This window comes from Lynx rufus, unplaced genomic scaffold (assembly GCF_022079265.1).
Source record: "Lynx rufus isolate CCGP_SWC_20201006 ecotype Redwood Valley unplaced genomic scaffold, mLynRuf1.p SCAF_3, whole genome shotgun sequence".
In the NCBI taxonomy this organism is placed as follows: domain Eukaryota; kingdom Metazoa; phylum Chordata; class Mammalia; order Carnivora; family Felidae; genus Lynx; species Lynx rufus.
In genome coordinates, this window is record NW_025814845.1 from 163,919,983 (window position 1) to 163,935,092 (window position 15,110).

Sequence of the window (15,110 nt, forward strand, 5' to 3'; positions counted from 1 at the left end):
TAGACACCTAGATCAATTGAACAGGACAGATAGCCAAGAAATAACCCCATACAGGGGCGCCTGGGTGGCTCAGTCGGTTGAGCATCCGACTTCGGCTCAGGTCATGATCTCGCGGTGTGTGAGTTCGAGCCCTGCGTCGGGCTCTGCTGACAGCTCAGAGCCTGGAGCCTGCTTCAGATTCTGTGTCTCCCTCTCTCTCTACCCCTCCCCTGCTCATGCTCTGTCTCTCTCTGTCTCAAAAATAAATAAAAACATTTAAAAAAATTAAAAAAAAAAGAAATAACCCCATACTTATATGGTAAATAACTATGACAAAGAAGGCAAGAATATACATTGGGAAAAGACAGTATCTTTAGTAAAGAGTTAGACAGCAACATGCAAAAGAGTGAAACCGGACCACTTTCTTACACCATGCACCAAAAATAAACTCAAAATAGATTAAAGACCAAAATGTGGGATGCCTGGGTGGCTCAGTCAGTTGAGCATCTGACTCTTGATTTCAGCTCAGGTCATGATCCCAGGGTCATGGGATCAAGGCCTGTGTCAAAGCTTCATGCTCAGTGTGGAGTTTAAAATTCTCTCTCCCTGTGCCCCTCCCTAACTTGTACTCCTCTCTCTCTCTCTCTCTCTCTCTCTCTCTAAAAAAAAAAATAATAAAAATAATAAGGACAAAATTGTATACCTGGAATCAGGAAACTTCAAATGAAAACATAGGCAGTCAACTCTTGGACATCACCCTTAGCAGTATTTTTCTGGATCTGTCTCTTCAGGTAAGGGAAACAAAGCAAAAACAAACTCTTGGACTACATCAGACTACATCAGACTAAAGAGCTCCTGCAGAGCAAAAGAAACCATCAACAAAACAAAACAAAAAACATACTTGAATGTGAGAGGACATTTGCAAATGATATATCTGATAAGGGGTTAACATCCAAAATACATAAAGAACTCCTACAACTCAACTCCAAACAAAACCATAAATAATTGATTAAAAATTAGACAGAGGACCTGAATAGACATTTTTCCAAAGAAGACATACAGATGGCAAGAGACATGTGAAAAGATGGTCAACATCCCTAATCATCAGAGAAATGTAAATTAAAATCACAGTGAGATATCACCTCACATAGAATGGCTAATGACTATTATCAAAAAGACAAGAAATAACAGTTGTTAGGATGTGGAGAAAAGGGAACCCTCATGCACTATTGGTGGGAATGTAAATTGGTACAGCTATGTGGAAAATAGTATGGAAATTCCTCAAAAAATTAAAAATAGAAGTATCATATGATCCAGTAATTCTACTTCTGGAAGAAAAAAAGAAAACATTAATTTGAAAAGATGTATGCACTCCTATGTGTATTGCAGTGTTTTTCTAATATCCAAGATACAGAAGCAACCCAAGTGCCCATCCACAGATGAATGAATTGTTGTGATGTGGTATACATATATGTGTGTGTGTACATATACATATATATGTGTGTACACACATATATACACACATATGTGTGTGTGTGTGTGTGTATATATATATATATATATATATATATATGTATGTATAAATGGAATAAAACTCAGCCATAAAAAAAGACTGAAAGCTTGCCTTTTATGTATGATACTATGGGTGGGCACCTAGAGGGTATTTTGCTAAGTGAAATAAGTCAGATGGAAAAAGACAATACCATATGATTTCACTTATAAGTAGAATCTAAAGAAACAAAACCAGCGAACAAACAAAAACATACCCAGAATAGAGATAAATGCAGAGAACATAAATGCAGAGAACAAACTGGTGGTTGCTAGGGGGTTGGAGGATGGGAGGATGGGCTAAATAGGTGAAAGGGATTAAGACGTACAAACTTAATTATACAAACTTAAGGTACAAACTTAATTATAAAGTAAGTCATGGGGATGAATAGTATAGTATAGGGAATATAGTCAATCATATTGTAATAACTTTGTATGGTAGCAGATGGTAACTATAATTTTCGGGGTGAGAGTTTTGTATCACTATGTTGTATACCTGAAACTAATATAATGTTGTATGTCAACTGTACTTCAATTTAAAAAAATAAGGGCGCCTGGTTGGTTAAGTGTACAACTTTGGCTCAGGTCATGATCTCGGGGTTTGTGAGTTCAAGCCCTGCATTGAGCTCTGTGTTGACAGCTCAGAGCTGGGAGCCTGTTTGGATTCTGTGTCTCCTTCTCTCTCTGCCCCTCCCCTGCTTGCACTCTCTCTCTCTCTCAAAAATAAATAAACATTAAAAAAATTTTTTGAACAAGTATTGTACCATAATTCTGCCCCCTCCATCAAGCCAAAGTTTTCATAAATTTCTTATTCCCCTATAGATGTATGTTTATTTTTCTATACAATTGTAATCTTTCAGTGATCATTTTGTATTTTGATTTTTGTTGTATTATATTTTTTATGTTTCATTTTTAATGGCCATGTAGCATTCTGTCAAGAAGATATTTCATTATTGCTTAACCATTCTCTTGTGGTTGGTTTGTTTTATGATGTATTTTTTATATGTTTTTAATGATAACTTTTTTTTTGTTTTAATTTTGCAGGCAGAGACATTTGTTTGGGTTAACAATGCATCGTCTCATTCCCAGAGTGTTGCCAAGGCCAAATATGAATTTTTATTTGGCATATCTAAAGAGAAACCTCCAGATACTAGTAAGTGTTTCCCTACCCTCTTCCTTTAGGTAACAGATATGAAGTGCTACAGAGATTTCAGATGTTAAAAGCTGAGATTTCTTCAACCAAGAACTGATCTGAAATTACCCAGAACAAACTACAAGAATTACATCCTGCATTTTTAACTTTTATATCTTAGAAAGATTGTTTTGATGAATAAAGTGAACAAGTTTCAAAAAGGTAGGAAGGCAGTAATGAAGGTGGAGAAGTACTCAATCAGTACATGATAAAGGGGATATGAGTTGTCTTGGGAATTAGCTAAGAAAGGGATATTGCATTTGGTTAGGAGCCTGGGTGTGGAGCTAGACTTCCGAAGTTTGAATCCTGGCCTTGTAACTTATGAGATGTATGACCTTGAGTAAGTTATCTAATCTGCTTGTGCCTCAGTGTTTTCATCTATAAAATGGGACTATACATGTTGTAAATAAGATAGTATACATGTCTCAGAATTCTTTTGGGGGTTTTAAGTAAATTGACGAATGTAAAGATCTCAGAGCCACGTTTGGCATGTAACGAGTGTTATAAAAGTGTTTGCTAATGTTATTGTTTATTGTAATCATTATCATCATCATACCATATTTGAAGTTGAGATTTACAAGTATAGTCAAGACTTTCCTCAATTCTATCACTGTCTGACACTGATTTTTGTTTTGGGTAGTCAAGGTATCTGACCTAATGTAGCTGTTGTTCAGTTGAAAAAATAAAATAATACCTGAATTTTTGACTTACATGTTAGATAAGATTAGGTAATGGACCCCCATAATATTTGGGGATAGCAAGAATGCAGTGTATATGCAACCAGGTAATAATTTCTTTTACCTAATGGTGCATATTTATTAGATATAGCAATAGTTGAGGACTCTTGAAGAATAAAACAGCTAGGTTATTTTTTAAAAATCATTCTGCTTTAAAAAAAATTTTTTTTAATGTTTATTTATTTTTGAGAGACAGAGCATGAGCAGGGGAGGGACAGACACAGAATCTGAAGGAGGCTCCAGGCTCTGTGCTGACAGCTCATGGGACCAGAACTCATGAATTGTGAGATCATGACCTGAGTTGAAGTTGGATGCTTAACTGACTGAGCCACCCAGGTGCCCCAAAAATCATTCTGCTTTTATTATAGTGCCCCAATTTGTTATTTATCATTCAGCGTAAATACCTAACTATTCTGGGCTTGAGTTTTAGGGCACTTACTCATCTATTCATTATTTCTCAGACAGGGTATACTGATTTACCCAAGACTATTTAAAACTCCTTGGCATAGCCTTTGCGTGTCACATTGTGATTTTGTGCTGATTAGAGGTGTTTTTTTATTTTTCTTTCAGAAAAAGTATTTTTACTTTACTATGTAGAGATAGTATCAAATGTCTGCATAGTTCTCTGACTTGGTGGGTGAGTTTGGTTATTCCTTACTCCTAGGTTTTGAGTAGTTTTCTCTGTATACCTGAGTCAAATCAAAATGACATTTTAAACCTGTTTTTATTTGCCTTGGTAAAAACAGTTAGTATTATTTGTGTCTGGTGTGATGTTATTCTGCAGATGTGAAAGTATGCATGTATTTATTGAGTAAATATGTTTAAATAACAGTTATGTGTAGTTATCTGTACTGGGCACTGTGAGGGTGCAAAGAAGTAAAGACATAGTTCTTTCCCTTTAGGAGCTTATTCTTTGGTCAGAGAGAAACATATCTGTAAGTGATTGGTGGGGGGGATGATCATTTTCAGCTGTGACTTCATGGAGAGTTAGAAGTTGAACTTTTTCATAAAGAATGACTAGTGTTCTGATTAGTAAGGTTTTAGGGAAGGGCATTTCAGATTGAGGGAATGGAATGAGCCAAAGGTATGGTGGCAGAAAATAAAAATTGTTTCATGGACAGGAAGGAGATTAGCCTGGTTGGTTTTAAATTTAGAAAGATAATCGTTTAAATGGGGGGCAAAATCATTTGGGCCTAAGGCAGGATAGAGTTTGCATTTTATCCAGGTGTGCAGAGAGGAAGTGGCAAATCAAGATGAATTGATCTGGAAATTGGAACAGAGCAGCAGAAGCTATCGGTTACAATAGGAGGGTTGTAAAATGCAAGTTTATATTGACTTGGAAAGTATTCTTTTCATATCTTTACAAAGAAATTATAGCATATTTTTTTTTCATTTCAAAAACACTGTTGAAGTTTCTTTACATAGACTAGTCATTTGTCATCAAAACACTGCCCAAATTCAGACGACTGTAGAGTTAAGGTAGTAGAGAGAATAGGACAGTGTTTCTATTTGAATTTGATTGATAGACATATCTCTTCCCACAAAGGTTTTTTTTTTTCCATTAAAAAAGAAAAAAAGTAAATTAAATAAGTGACTTAACCGGGGCGCCTGGGTGGCGCAGTCGGTTAAGCGTCCAACTTCAGCCAGGTCACGATCTCGCGGTCCGTGGGTTCGAGCCCCGCGTCAGGCTCTGGGCTGATGGCTCAGAGCCTGGAGCCTGTTTCCGATTCTGTGTCTCCCTCTCTCTCTGCCCCTTCCCCGTTCATGCTCTGTCTCTCTCTGTCCCAAAAATAAATAAACGTTGAAAAAAAAAATAATAAGTGACTTAACCTAGGTGCTCCAGAAGCAGCCTGCTAGAGAAATGGATGCATCCCCAGTAATACTCAGGAGGCATCACCTGACAGGTGGTACCCTAGCAATGACATAATCAGATCAGGTAAGGTCCCGTGGTTCGTGATCCTCTGTGAGGCCCAAGGAAAATGTCACTGCTACAGGGAGAGAAGGTTTAGACTTTGCCATTGAGCAGCAACTTAACATGAGTTGTTGGTAGGAGGTTCTAGGGGAAACAAGTCAAGATTATTTGCAAACTATAGCTTATTGCAGGGATTTTGAATCAGTGGCAAGGCTTAGAATGTTGGATGGGGTACAGGAGAACATGTGAATGGTGGAAGAATCTCTTGGCGTGGAATTAAGATCTAGATTCTCATTATCTGTTTATCACTATAGTGAAAAGAAAGAAGTGACTGTGCTTCCTTAATTTCTGTGTTCCCTCTGCTTTCTGGGAGCTGCAGCTTTCAGGAGCTTCTCAAGGGCTAGAGCAGTAGTTGGTAGTTGTTGAGAGGCTCTGGGCTATGTGTGATGTCAGTTGTGCTGTTACTTAATGAGGCTGTGAGCCACCAGAGATAGGTTGCCCACTTCCATTCTAGTCAGCTATTAGAATATGTGTAGAGCTGCATTGAACTTCAAAGAGATAAAAAGAGATATCACAGGGGCTGCACTTGGGGCTAACCATAAGGCCTGTATTAATTAGCAGTTGAGTGACAGTGCCTTTCAGACTTTCTACTTCCCACACCTTTCCTCTTTAGGTTACTGCTTAGATGACCAGTATGGCTTTTCTAGACTAGTCAGATAAAGTACACTGTAACAGGAGGGTGGCTTCAATTTGGGAAAGTATGTTTTTTGAAGTGTTCATAAGACAGTATCAGATGGCCAACATTAGTTAGTCTCTGATTTGGTCAAAATCTGGGAGGGAAAAATGTTTGAAAAATTCTTTGAAGAAGATTAAGATTCTGTTCCTCAACTTTTAGGCAGAACAGGCGACTTATAGAAGTGCATGAGAAAGTAAAGGGGCCTGTGGGATGCCTTCTAAGAAGGGGAATCAACTTATATGACTCTTACAAATTGACAGAATCTCACTCCTGTGTTCTTTATGTTTTTTCACCCTGTATTCTTTATTGATTTGTAAACTTTTTAAGGTAAGTAGGTAAAGAAATGTGCTTCAGAAATACTGTCGAACTTGCCCAAGGGTAGTTTAGATGCTTTAGAATGAGGTAGAGGTCAGGGAGGAGGTAAGGGGCAGGGGATTGATACACTGATTTTCCAGAGCTCTGAGAGTGGGAAAAAGTCAACACATGTGGAACTGAAATCCAAGCCTGCAGCACAGATGGGGTAGAGATTCAAGTGTATCTTCACATGATATCTAGAAATTGACATAAAACTGGTGTTAGACTTGTTGACCTTAAAAGTAAAAAAGCCAGTTATTTTACTAGCAAAATCAGTTTATTCAGCAATAGCAAAGGAATTGCAATTTGGGACATGCAAACTATGGCAAAACATAAGCAAGTTCCAAGATCAAAGGAAAGGATTATAGAGAAAAAGAGGAAAATGGGAGGGGCTGCTTTCAACAAAAGTTTGTTGGAGGAAAGCAAGAGTTTAGGGTGGTAACAGTTTCTCATTGGGTGAGTTGTGGTATTATTGGCTGAGCTTATTGCTGGCCAAGGAGAAATTCTTCCTTTCTGCTGCTGGAATCATAAAGTAGGTTTCTTCCTGTAGCGAAAGCACAATACTGCTCTTCATGCTGGGGTCTGCAGTTGACCAGTGGTAGGGCACGAGAACTTCCCTTCTGGCCTGCCCACTCCATTTTAAATGAGGTTTTCTTCAGTTTTCAGTTTCACAGACTGGAGAAACTCCACACATTATTGCTGGAGTATGCAAAACTACTCTGAGGGATTGTCTCACAGCTCAGGACAAAGAAAACCCCCATGTTAATAAATCAGTAATCCATAATATTGATCAACTCACAATAAAATGGCATAAATAGCAAAAAAGAAGGAGCTTCCGTGGAAGGGGGGGGGGGCGGAATCCACATTCACAACAGATAGGGAATCAAGACCCAAAGAACTAGAGACAGTAGAATATTCTGAAATTGTAAAATTGGTTTGTTTAAAAGATAAAAGAAGGAAAAGAAACCATTATGATGAAGGGAAAGTGTGAAGCAGGGACATGCATATTTGAGCAAGAAACAAATATAACTTACAGAAAATAAAAAAAAACAGATAGTGGAATAAAAACCCCCACAGTGCTTGGTTAAGTGTACATATTTAGGTTTACATTTGGTAGGGACTGGTGAACTCTTTTTTGATCCTTGCTTATCATATGTTATCTGTAGAGAAGTGAAAAGAAGGGGGGAGAAAAGAGCTTCTGTAATTCCAAACAATATGTTCTAATTTTGGTAAAGTTTACTTCTGATTTTTTGTTTGTTTGTAAGTTCCATACCCAAGAGTACATGGATGTTTCTTCTTGTTTCTTCCTCGTTCACTGAATATATTACTCTGTAGCAGACATTGTTCTAGGTCTTGGGAATAGTAGTGAACAGAACTAAAATCCACATTTAACAAACTGTTTAACAGAAAGATTGTTCTGGGGTACCTGGGTGGATCAGTTGGTTAAGTGTCTGACTTTGGCTCAGATCATAGTCTCAAGGTTAGTGAATTTGAACCCTGTGCTGGGCTCTGGGCTGACAGCTCAGAGCATGGAGCTTGCTTTGGATTTTGTGACTCCCTCTCTCTCTGCCCCTTGCCTGCTCATGCTCTGTCTCTTTCTCTGTCAAAAATAAATAAACATTTAAAAAAAAAAAAGATTGTTCCTATTCAGATTCTCCTCTGGGTACATTAATGTTCATCTTTCACAACCTCTTCAGCATTGAATATTATCTCAAACAAAACACTGTACCAAATTTAATAGAGGAAAATGGACATAACTAGCTTTTACTCCTTCAGATGTAGGCATTTATTTTTTATTTTAAATAGGAAATTTAAGTTCTTATTACCAAAATGATATGTGTGTATAATCTGAAAAATATAACTTTTAACAAATTATACGTGGCCAAAAAACAAGAGTCCTCTTCTTTGCCACTCTCCATTCCCTCCCTTAGGGGCACATTGTTAGTACTATTCTCTAAATCTTTCTCTCTCCAAACCGTGAACCTGACTCTTCTTCCTCTGAGTGAGGATCCCACAACATTCTCTCTCCCAGTTCTTCCCTGTGGTAGTGATTGCTATCTTGACTGATTATTGCTTTTTTCTCCTACCCTTTTTTTCCTTTCACTTTTTGGAAAAGCTTTTACTGTAGTTGCCTCATAGATAATATGCTAACATCTGTATTATAGTTTATTCATCCCCCCATACCAAAAGTTGTGTTTTTATTGTTTACTTGGTTACAGCTATGGTTTTTAAATATTAATATTTGAAACTGTGTTTCGTAAGCCATGGATTCTAAATAGTCATCTTATGACATTCTTCTGTAAGATAAGAATGCGGTGCCTCTGCATCTCCCCTCCAGCTGCCCTTCTTCAGGCTGAGCCTCCATCTGTCTCACCTTTACTTTTATAAGACTTATGGCATTTACATTCTGTTCTGAAACTAGGACACAATCTTTTGTGTTTTTACTATAGGTTGACTCTAAAAATTTAAAATCCAGCACCAGCATTTACAGAATGTAGAGTCCAGGTAGTGTAGTTGGACCTGATGTGAAACGCAAGTAGATCCTGTGTCTGTAACGTGCTGTTCGTGGTTGTACAGCTAACCAGAGCAGAGAGGAGAAAAAAGTGAGGGGAGGGGCCAGCAGGTTGTTATAATTTACTGATCAATTGTTATGTCTTTACTTTATCACTAGCTGTAACTGGATTATTATTCTTATTTTTGAACATTGATAAAACCTTATTATCCAGTGTAAAGAAGGGTTAAAAGGTAGGAGTTTCCAGTTTAGTTGTTCCAGTGTGCAAGGTATCAACAAGGACATAGATGTTCCCATCACTTCCCTTTGCCATCTGCAACCTGTTAGCATTCATCCAAGACATGTCCCCTTATGTTATCAAGATGGCTGCTGTAATGCCAGCCCCAAATTCTCATACAAGTATGTCCAAAAGAAAATAAGCTTCTTCTCACCTCTCTCTCTCTCTTTTTTAATTTTAATTTAAATCCAAGTTAGTTAACAAAGTGTAATAATGTTTTCAAGAATGTAATTTAGTGATACGTCACTTACATATAACACCCAGTGCTCATCCCACCCAGTGTACTCCTACTGTTCCTTGCCTATTAATTGGATTATTTGTAACAAGCAATTCATTATCACCATGAACACATCCTTCTTAGAACCTTCTGACAAACTTGTTCTAATTTTTGCTAAAAGTTTTCTATGCCTTTATACAGCTGTTCTCCTTAGATTTTTTTTTAATGTTTATTTATTTTTGAGAGAGACAGAGACAACGCTTGAGCGGGGGAGGGGCAGAGAGAGAGGGAGACACAGAACCCAAAACAGGCTCCAGACTCTGAGCTGTCAGCACAGAGCCCGATGTGGGGCTCAAACTCACGGACCATGAGATCATGACCTGAGCCCAAGTCGGATGCTGAACCGATGGAGCCACCCAGGTGCCCCTGTTCTCCTTAGATTTTAAAAGAATTGTTTATATTGTATTCTTGATTAGATGTACTGCTTTTTGGATTGCATGTTTCATTCTTGGAATCTTTTTTTTTTTGACTGGAGTCTGTCCTTTACCCTTTAGTAATACTTTTGGAGAGGTTCTGGGATTGGTAAAATTCCTAAAGCTTTTATGTCAGAAAATGACTATTTTGTTTTTATGCTTTGTTGCTTTTTCCCACAGAATTAAAGTCTAGGTTCACGTTATTTCCTTTCAGAAGTCTGATGTTACTGCTTCCCTTTCTGTTGGATCCATTGGTACCATGGCCACTCTGATGCTTGCTCCTTTTTGTCACCTGCTCTTTCTCTCTGGACACTTTCTCTCTGCCCTCTGACATGTCAGGAGGCATGAATCATTGTATTTTCTGCATGGTACTTGTTGAGCCTTTCCGGTCATATCTTTCTGTAGCTTTGGGACCATTTGTTCTATTATTTTTAAATTATTCCCTTTCCACCTTTTAAATGGTTTTTACTTTGAAATTCCTACTAGATGGCTGTTGGTTCACTTGGATTTGATTAATCATCAATGTCTCTTAATTTTTCTTTCCTATTTAAAAAAATTTAAAAAATTTTTTTAATGTTTATTTACTTTTGAGAGAGATACAGAGTATGAGTGGGGGAGGAGCAGAGAAAGAGGGAGACACAGAATCTGAAGCAGGTTCCAGGCTCTGACCTGTCAGCACAGAGCCCGACGTGGGGCTTGAACTCATTGACCACAAGATCATGACCTGAGCTGAAGTTGGATGCTTAACCAACTGAGCCACCCAGGCACCCCTCTTCTATTTTAAAATATGTAATTAAAAGCTTACTAATAAAAGATTCACTTTGATAATTATACTTATAATTTCAAAAGTTCTTTCCCATTCTCTGACACTCATGTTTCCCTGCAATCTGTTCTTTTGTGTATGCATTATTATGTTGAATCTCTAAAGAATTAATTAGAGTTGTTTTCCCAAGATTACCTTCTGTTTCTGGAATTTCTACTTTATCCAGGGTCAGTTCTATTTTATTAAATCTTGGAACTTCTCTTGGAAGCCACTGTTTTTCCTCAAATGTCTGTTGGAGTTGTTTTTTCCCCATTCATATGCACGAATGAAAGACTGAGTTCCCAAATATAGATAGCTAGAATTTCTCTGTATGTGTGGAGTACATCCCCAGCAGGCCTCTTCCTTGAGGAGGAGGGAGGGCTGATAGAGAAGGGCTGAGAAGAATCTTGGTGAGCTGAGATTTATGGACTGGTATAGGGGTACGTGGGTGGGCTAGGTGCTTTTGATGCCAACAAGCTTCTAGGTAGGGAGAATGGTGGAAGAGGGGACAAAATGGGAAGCTGCTTTGTAGGTAATTCTTCAATTAATCACAGTGACATCTGTTCTGCTTCCCATTCTGGGTGTGGACACCTGTCAACCCTGGGCGTTTAGCTTCTCTGTGGTTTTACCATTAGGGTAACAAAAGCCTTCTGGATTAGTTCTTGGTTGTGATTTCTGCTTTATTTTGTCTATGATTATAACCCTATCCCTTTGAGTCTGACAAACTCATTAAAATCTCTGGCTTAATAATGTTCCTCTTTTTCTAAGCATTGTTAACAAATTTGTTTTGAAATTTGTCATTTATTTTTAAATTTTTTTTTCAACGTTTTTTTATTTATTTTTGGGACAGAGAGAGACAGAGCATGAACGGGGGAGGGGCAGAGAGAGAGGGAGACACAGAATCGGAAACAGGCTCCAGGCTCTGAGCCATCAGCCCAGAGCCCGACGGGGCTCGAACTCACGGAGCGCGAGATCGTGACCTGGCTGAAGTCGGACGCTTAACCGACTGCGCCACCCAGGCGCCCCAATTTTTAAAGTTTATTTTTGAGAGAGAGTGAGAGGGTGTGCGAGTAAGTGGGGGAGGGGCAGAGAGAAAGAGGGAGAAAGAGAGAGTCTCAAGCAGGCTCCATGCTGTCAATACAGAGCCCAATGCAGGGCTTGAACCAACAAACTATGAGATCATGACCTGAGCTGAAACCGAGTTGGATGTTTAACTGACTGAGCCACCCAGGTGCCCCTTAAATTTGTCATTTTAATGGGACTTAGAAAAGGAGAGGAGGCAAACTTGTGTCCTTATCTATCAAGTAACCCAGAAATATGAATAACTCTTTTTTTCTCCAGTTTTATTGATATATACAATTGGCAGATAACATTGTATAGGTTTAAGGTATCCAATGTGGTGACTTGATAAGTATGTATATTGTGAAGTGATTACCACATTAAGTTTAGTTAACACATCTATCACCTCACATAGTTTCTTTCTTTTTCTTTTTCTTTCTTTCTTTCTTTCTTTCTTTCTTTCTTTCTTCTTTCTTTCTGTGGTGAACACATTTAAGATATACTCTGTAAGCAGATTTCAAGTATGCAATACCATATTGTTAACTATAGTCACCAAGCTGTACATTACATCCCACAACTTACTTAGTTTTTGATTGGAAGTTTTTAGCCTTTGACCAACATCTCCCCATTCCCTACCCCTTTGCCCCTGGTAACCACCAGTCTACTCTGTTCCTTTGTGTTGACTTTTTTAGATTCCACATAAAAGTGTGATCATGTGGTACTTGTCTCTGTCTGACTTGCCTCACTTAGCATAATGCTGTTAAGGTCCATCCATGTTGTTGCAAGTGGCAGATTTCCTTCCTTCTCATGACCGAAAAATATTCCATTGTATATACCACATTTTCTTTATCAGTTTATTTGTTGATGAACAGTTAAGTTCTTTCCATGTTTTGGCTACAGTGAATACTGTAGTGAGCATGGGGGTGTAGATATCTTGAGATACTTATTTCATTTCCTTTGGATATATACTCAGAAGTGGTATTGGTTTTTAAAAGCCTTATTGAGATGTAGCTTATAATGCCACATAATTAATCTGTTTAAAGTATAAACTTCAGTGGTTTTTAGTATGTTCAGAGAGTTGAGTTGTGTATGTATCACCACAGTTAATTTAGAATATTTTGGTCACCCTAAAAAGAAAAGACTATATGCCTTAGCAGTCACTCTGTATCCCCCTTCCTACTTCAGTAGGCGATCACTGAATTATTTTTTGTCTCTGTGGATTTACTTATTCTAGACACTTCATGTAACTGAGATCATATAATATGTGGTCTTTTATGATTAGCTTTTTTTTCACTTATTGTATTATTTTCATCCATGCTGTAGCATCACTACTTCATTCCATAATAAATTGCAGAATATTTTATTATATGAAAAGGTAACATTTTATTTATCTATTCATTTGATGTATATTTGGGTTGTTTCTACTTTGGGGCTATTATGAATAATGGTTTTATGAAAATTTGGGTATAGGTTTTTGTGTGGATGTATACTTTCATTTCTTTTGGGTATGTACCAGAAGCAGAATTGCTGGATCATATGGTGATTCTATGTTAAACCTTTTGAGGAACTTCTAAATTTTTTCCACAGTGGTTGCACCATTTTGTATTCCCATCACCTGTGTACAAGGGTTCCAATTTCTCCACATTCTTGCCAACACTTGTTATTACCTTTTTGTTATAACTATGCTAGTGGATGTGAGGTAGAATCTCATTGTGGTTTTGTTTTCAATTTCGTCAGTGACTAATGATGTTGATCATCTTTTCATGTGCTTAGTGGCTTATTTATATCTCCTTTGGGGAAATGTCTATTCAGATCCTTTGCCTAGTTTTTAATTGGTTTATCTTATTATGATTAGGTTTTAAGAGTTGTTTGTATGTTCTGTATACAGGTCCCTTTTCAGAGATATTATTTGCAAATATTTTCTCCCATTGTGTGGGTTGTCTTTACTTTCCTGATAGTATCATTTGCAGCACAAAATTTTAAAGTTTTGATCAAGTCCAGTTTATCAATTCTTTTGTTGCTTGTGCTTTTGATATTTAAGAACCTTGTGCCTAATCCAAGGTCAAGAAGATGTATTGCTAATATTGTTTTTTAAGTTTTATAGTTCTGACTCTTAGATTTAGGTCTGTGATCCATTTTGAGTTATTTTTTTGCTTATGGTGTGAGAATGAAGCTGAATAACTCTTAATGATAGAATGTATTGGGTAAATGTAGAGCGTCTTACTGATTTGTGTTGACACTGCTCCATATACATAGAATTCCTGATTCTCATCCCGAGCAACATGCAAACAAAGTAGCACTGCAGCCTAACCTTATTCATGTTCCTATCTAATCTTTGCATCTGGCTTTAGGACCCAGGAAAGCTAGGAGACATTGTTTTCAGAAAAATGTGGGTTGGTTTAGAAAACCACAATTATACAAAGTAACTGATGACAAATCTAATTCTGGGGTCTTCATTTGTATTATTGTTCTTGTCTTCATCACAGATACAAGTTGGTTTATAATTTTATGCTTAGTCCTTTAGTAAATCCTCTATCTTTGGCACATTTTATTTAGTTTGCTCCTTCCTTTCCACTTTCCAGCTTCCTTCCTACCCATGATGAAAAGCAGAGAAATGATTTTACAGTAATACACAACTATATATTAGACTGACTCACCATTCCTTGGTCCTTCTTAAGTTGGCAAGATGTCCAGATGTCCTATTATTTTAGCTATCTCACAGACTGTGCTTGATAGGCAGTAGTTTTTAATGGTCTGGGGTTTTTTTGTTTGTTTGTTTTTGTTTTTTTTTTTAGTTTTATTTTTAATTCATTTTTTATATTAAATATCATTTATTGTCAAATTGGTTTCCATACAACACCCTGTGCTCATGCCAACAGGTGCCCTTCTCAATGCCCATCACCCACTTTCCCCTCTCCCCCACCCCCCCATCAACCCTCAGTTTGTTCTCAGTATTTTAGAGTCTCTCGTGGTTTGCCTCCCTCCCTCTCTGTAAATTTTATTCCCCCTTCCCCTCCCCGATGGTTCTCTGTTAAGTTTCTCAGGATCCACATATGAGTGAAAACATGTGGTAACCGTCTTTGTCTGCCTGACTTATTTCACTTAGCATAACACTCTCCGCTTCCATCCACGTTGCTACAAATGGCCAGATTTCATTCTTTCTCATGGTCAAGTAGTATTCCATTGTATACAATAAACCACATCTTCTTTACCCATTCATCAGTTGATGGACGTTTAGGCTCTTTCCATAATTTGGATGTTGTTGAAAGTGCTGCTATAAACATTGGGGTACAAATGCCCCTATGCATCAGC

The 15,110-nt window shown here is 37.7% G+C and overlaps 1 protein-coding gene across 1 annotated transcript in view; it reads left to right on the forward strand.

Moving 5' to 3' along the window:
* The window catches only part of PSD3 (pleckstrin and Sec7 domain containing 3), a 553,196-nt gene that overhangs the window by 40,123 nt on the left and 497,963 nt on the right, over positions 1-15,110 (forward strand). Inside the window, exon 4 of the mRNA XM_047092318.1 lies at positions 2,572-2,680. Coding sequence (XP_046948274.1) covers positions 2,572-2,680 — 109 coding nt within the window. The remainder of the gene's footprint in view (positions 1-2,571; positions 2,681-15,110) is intronic.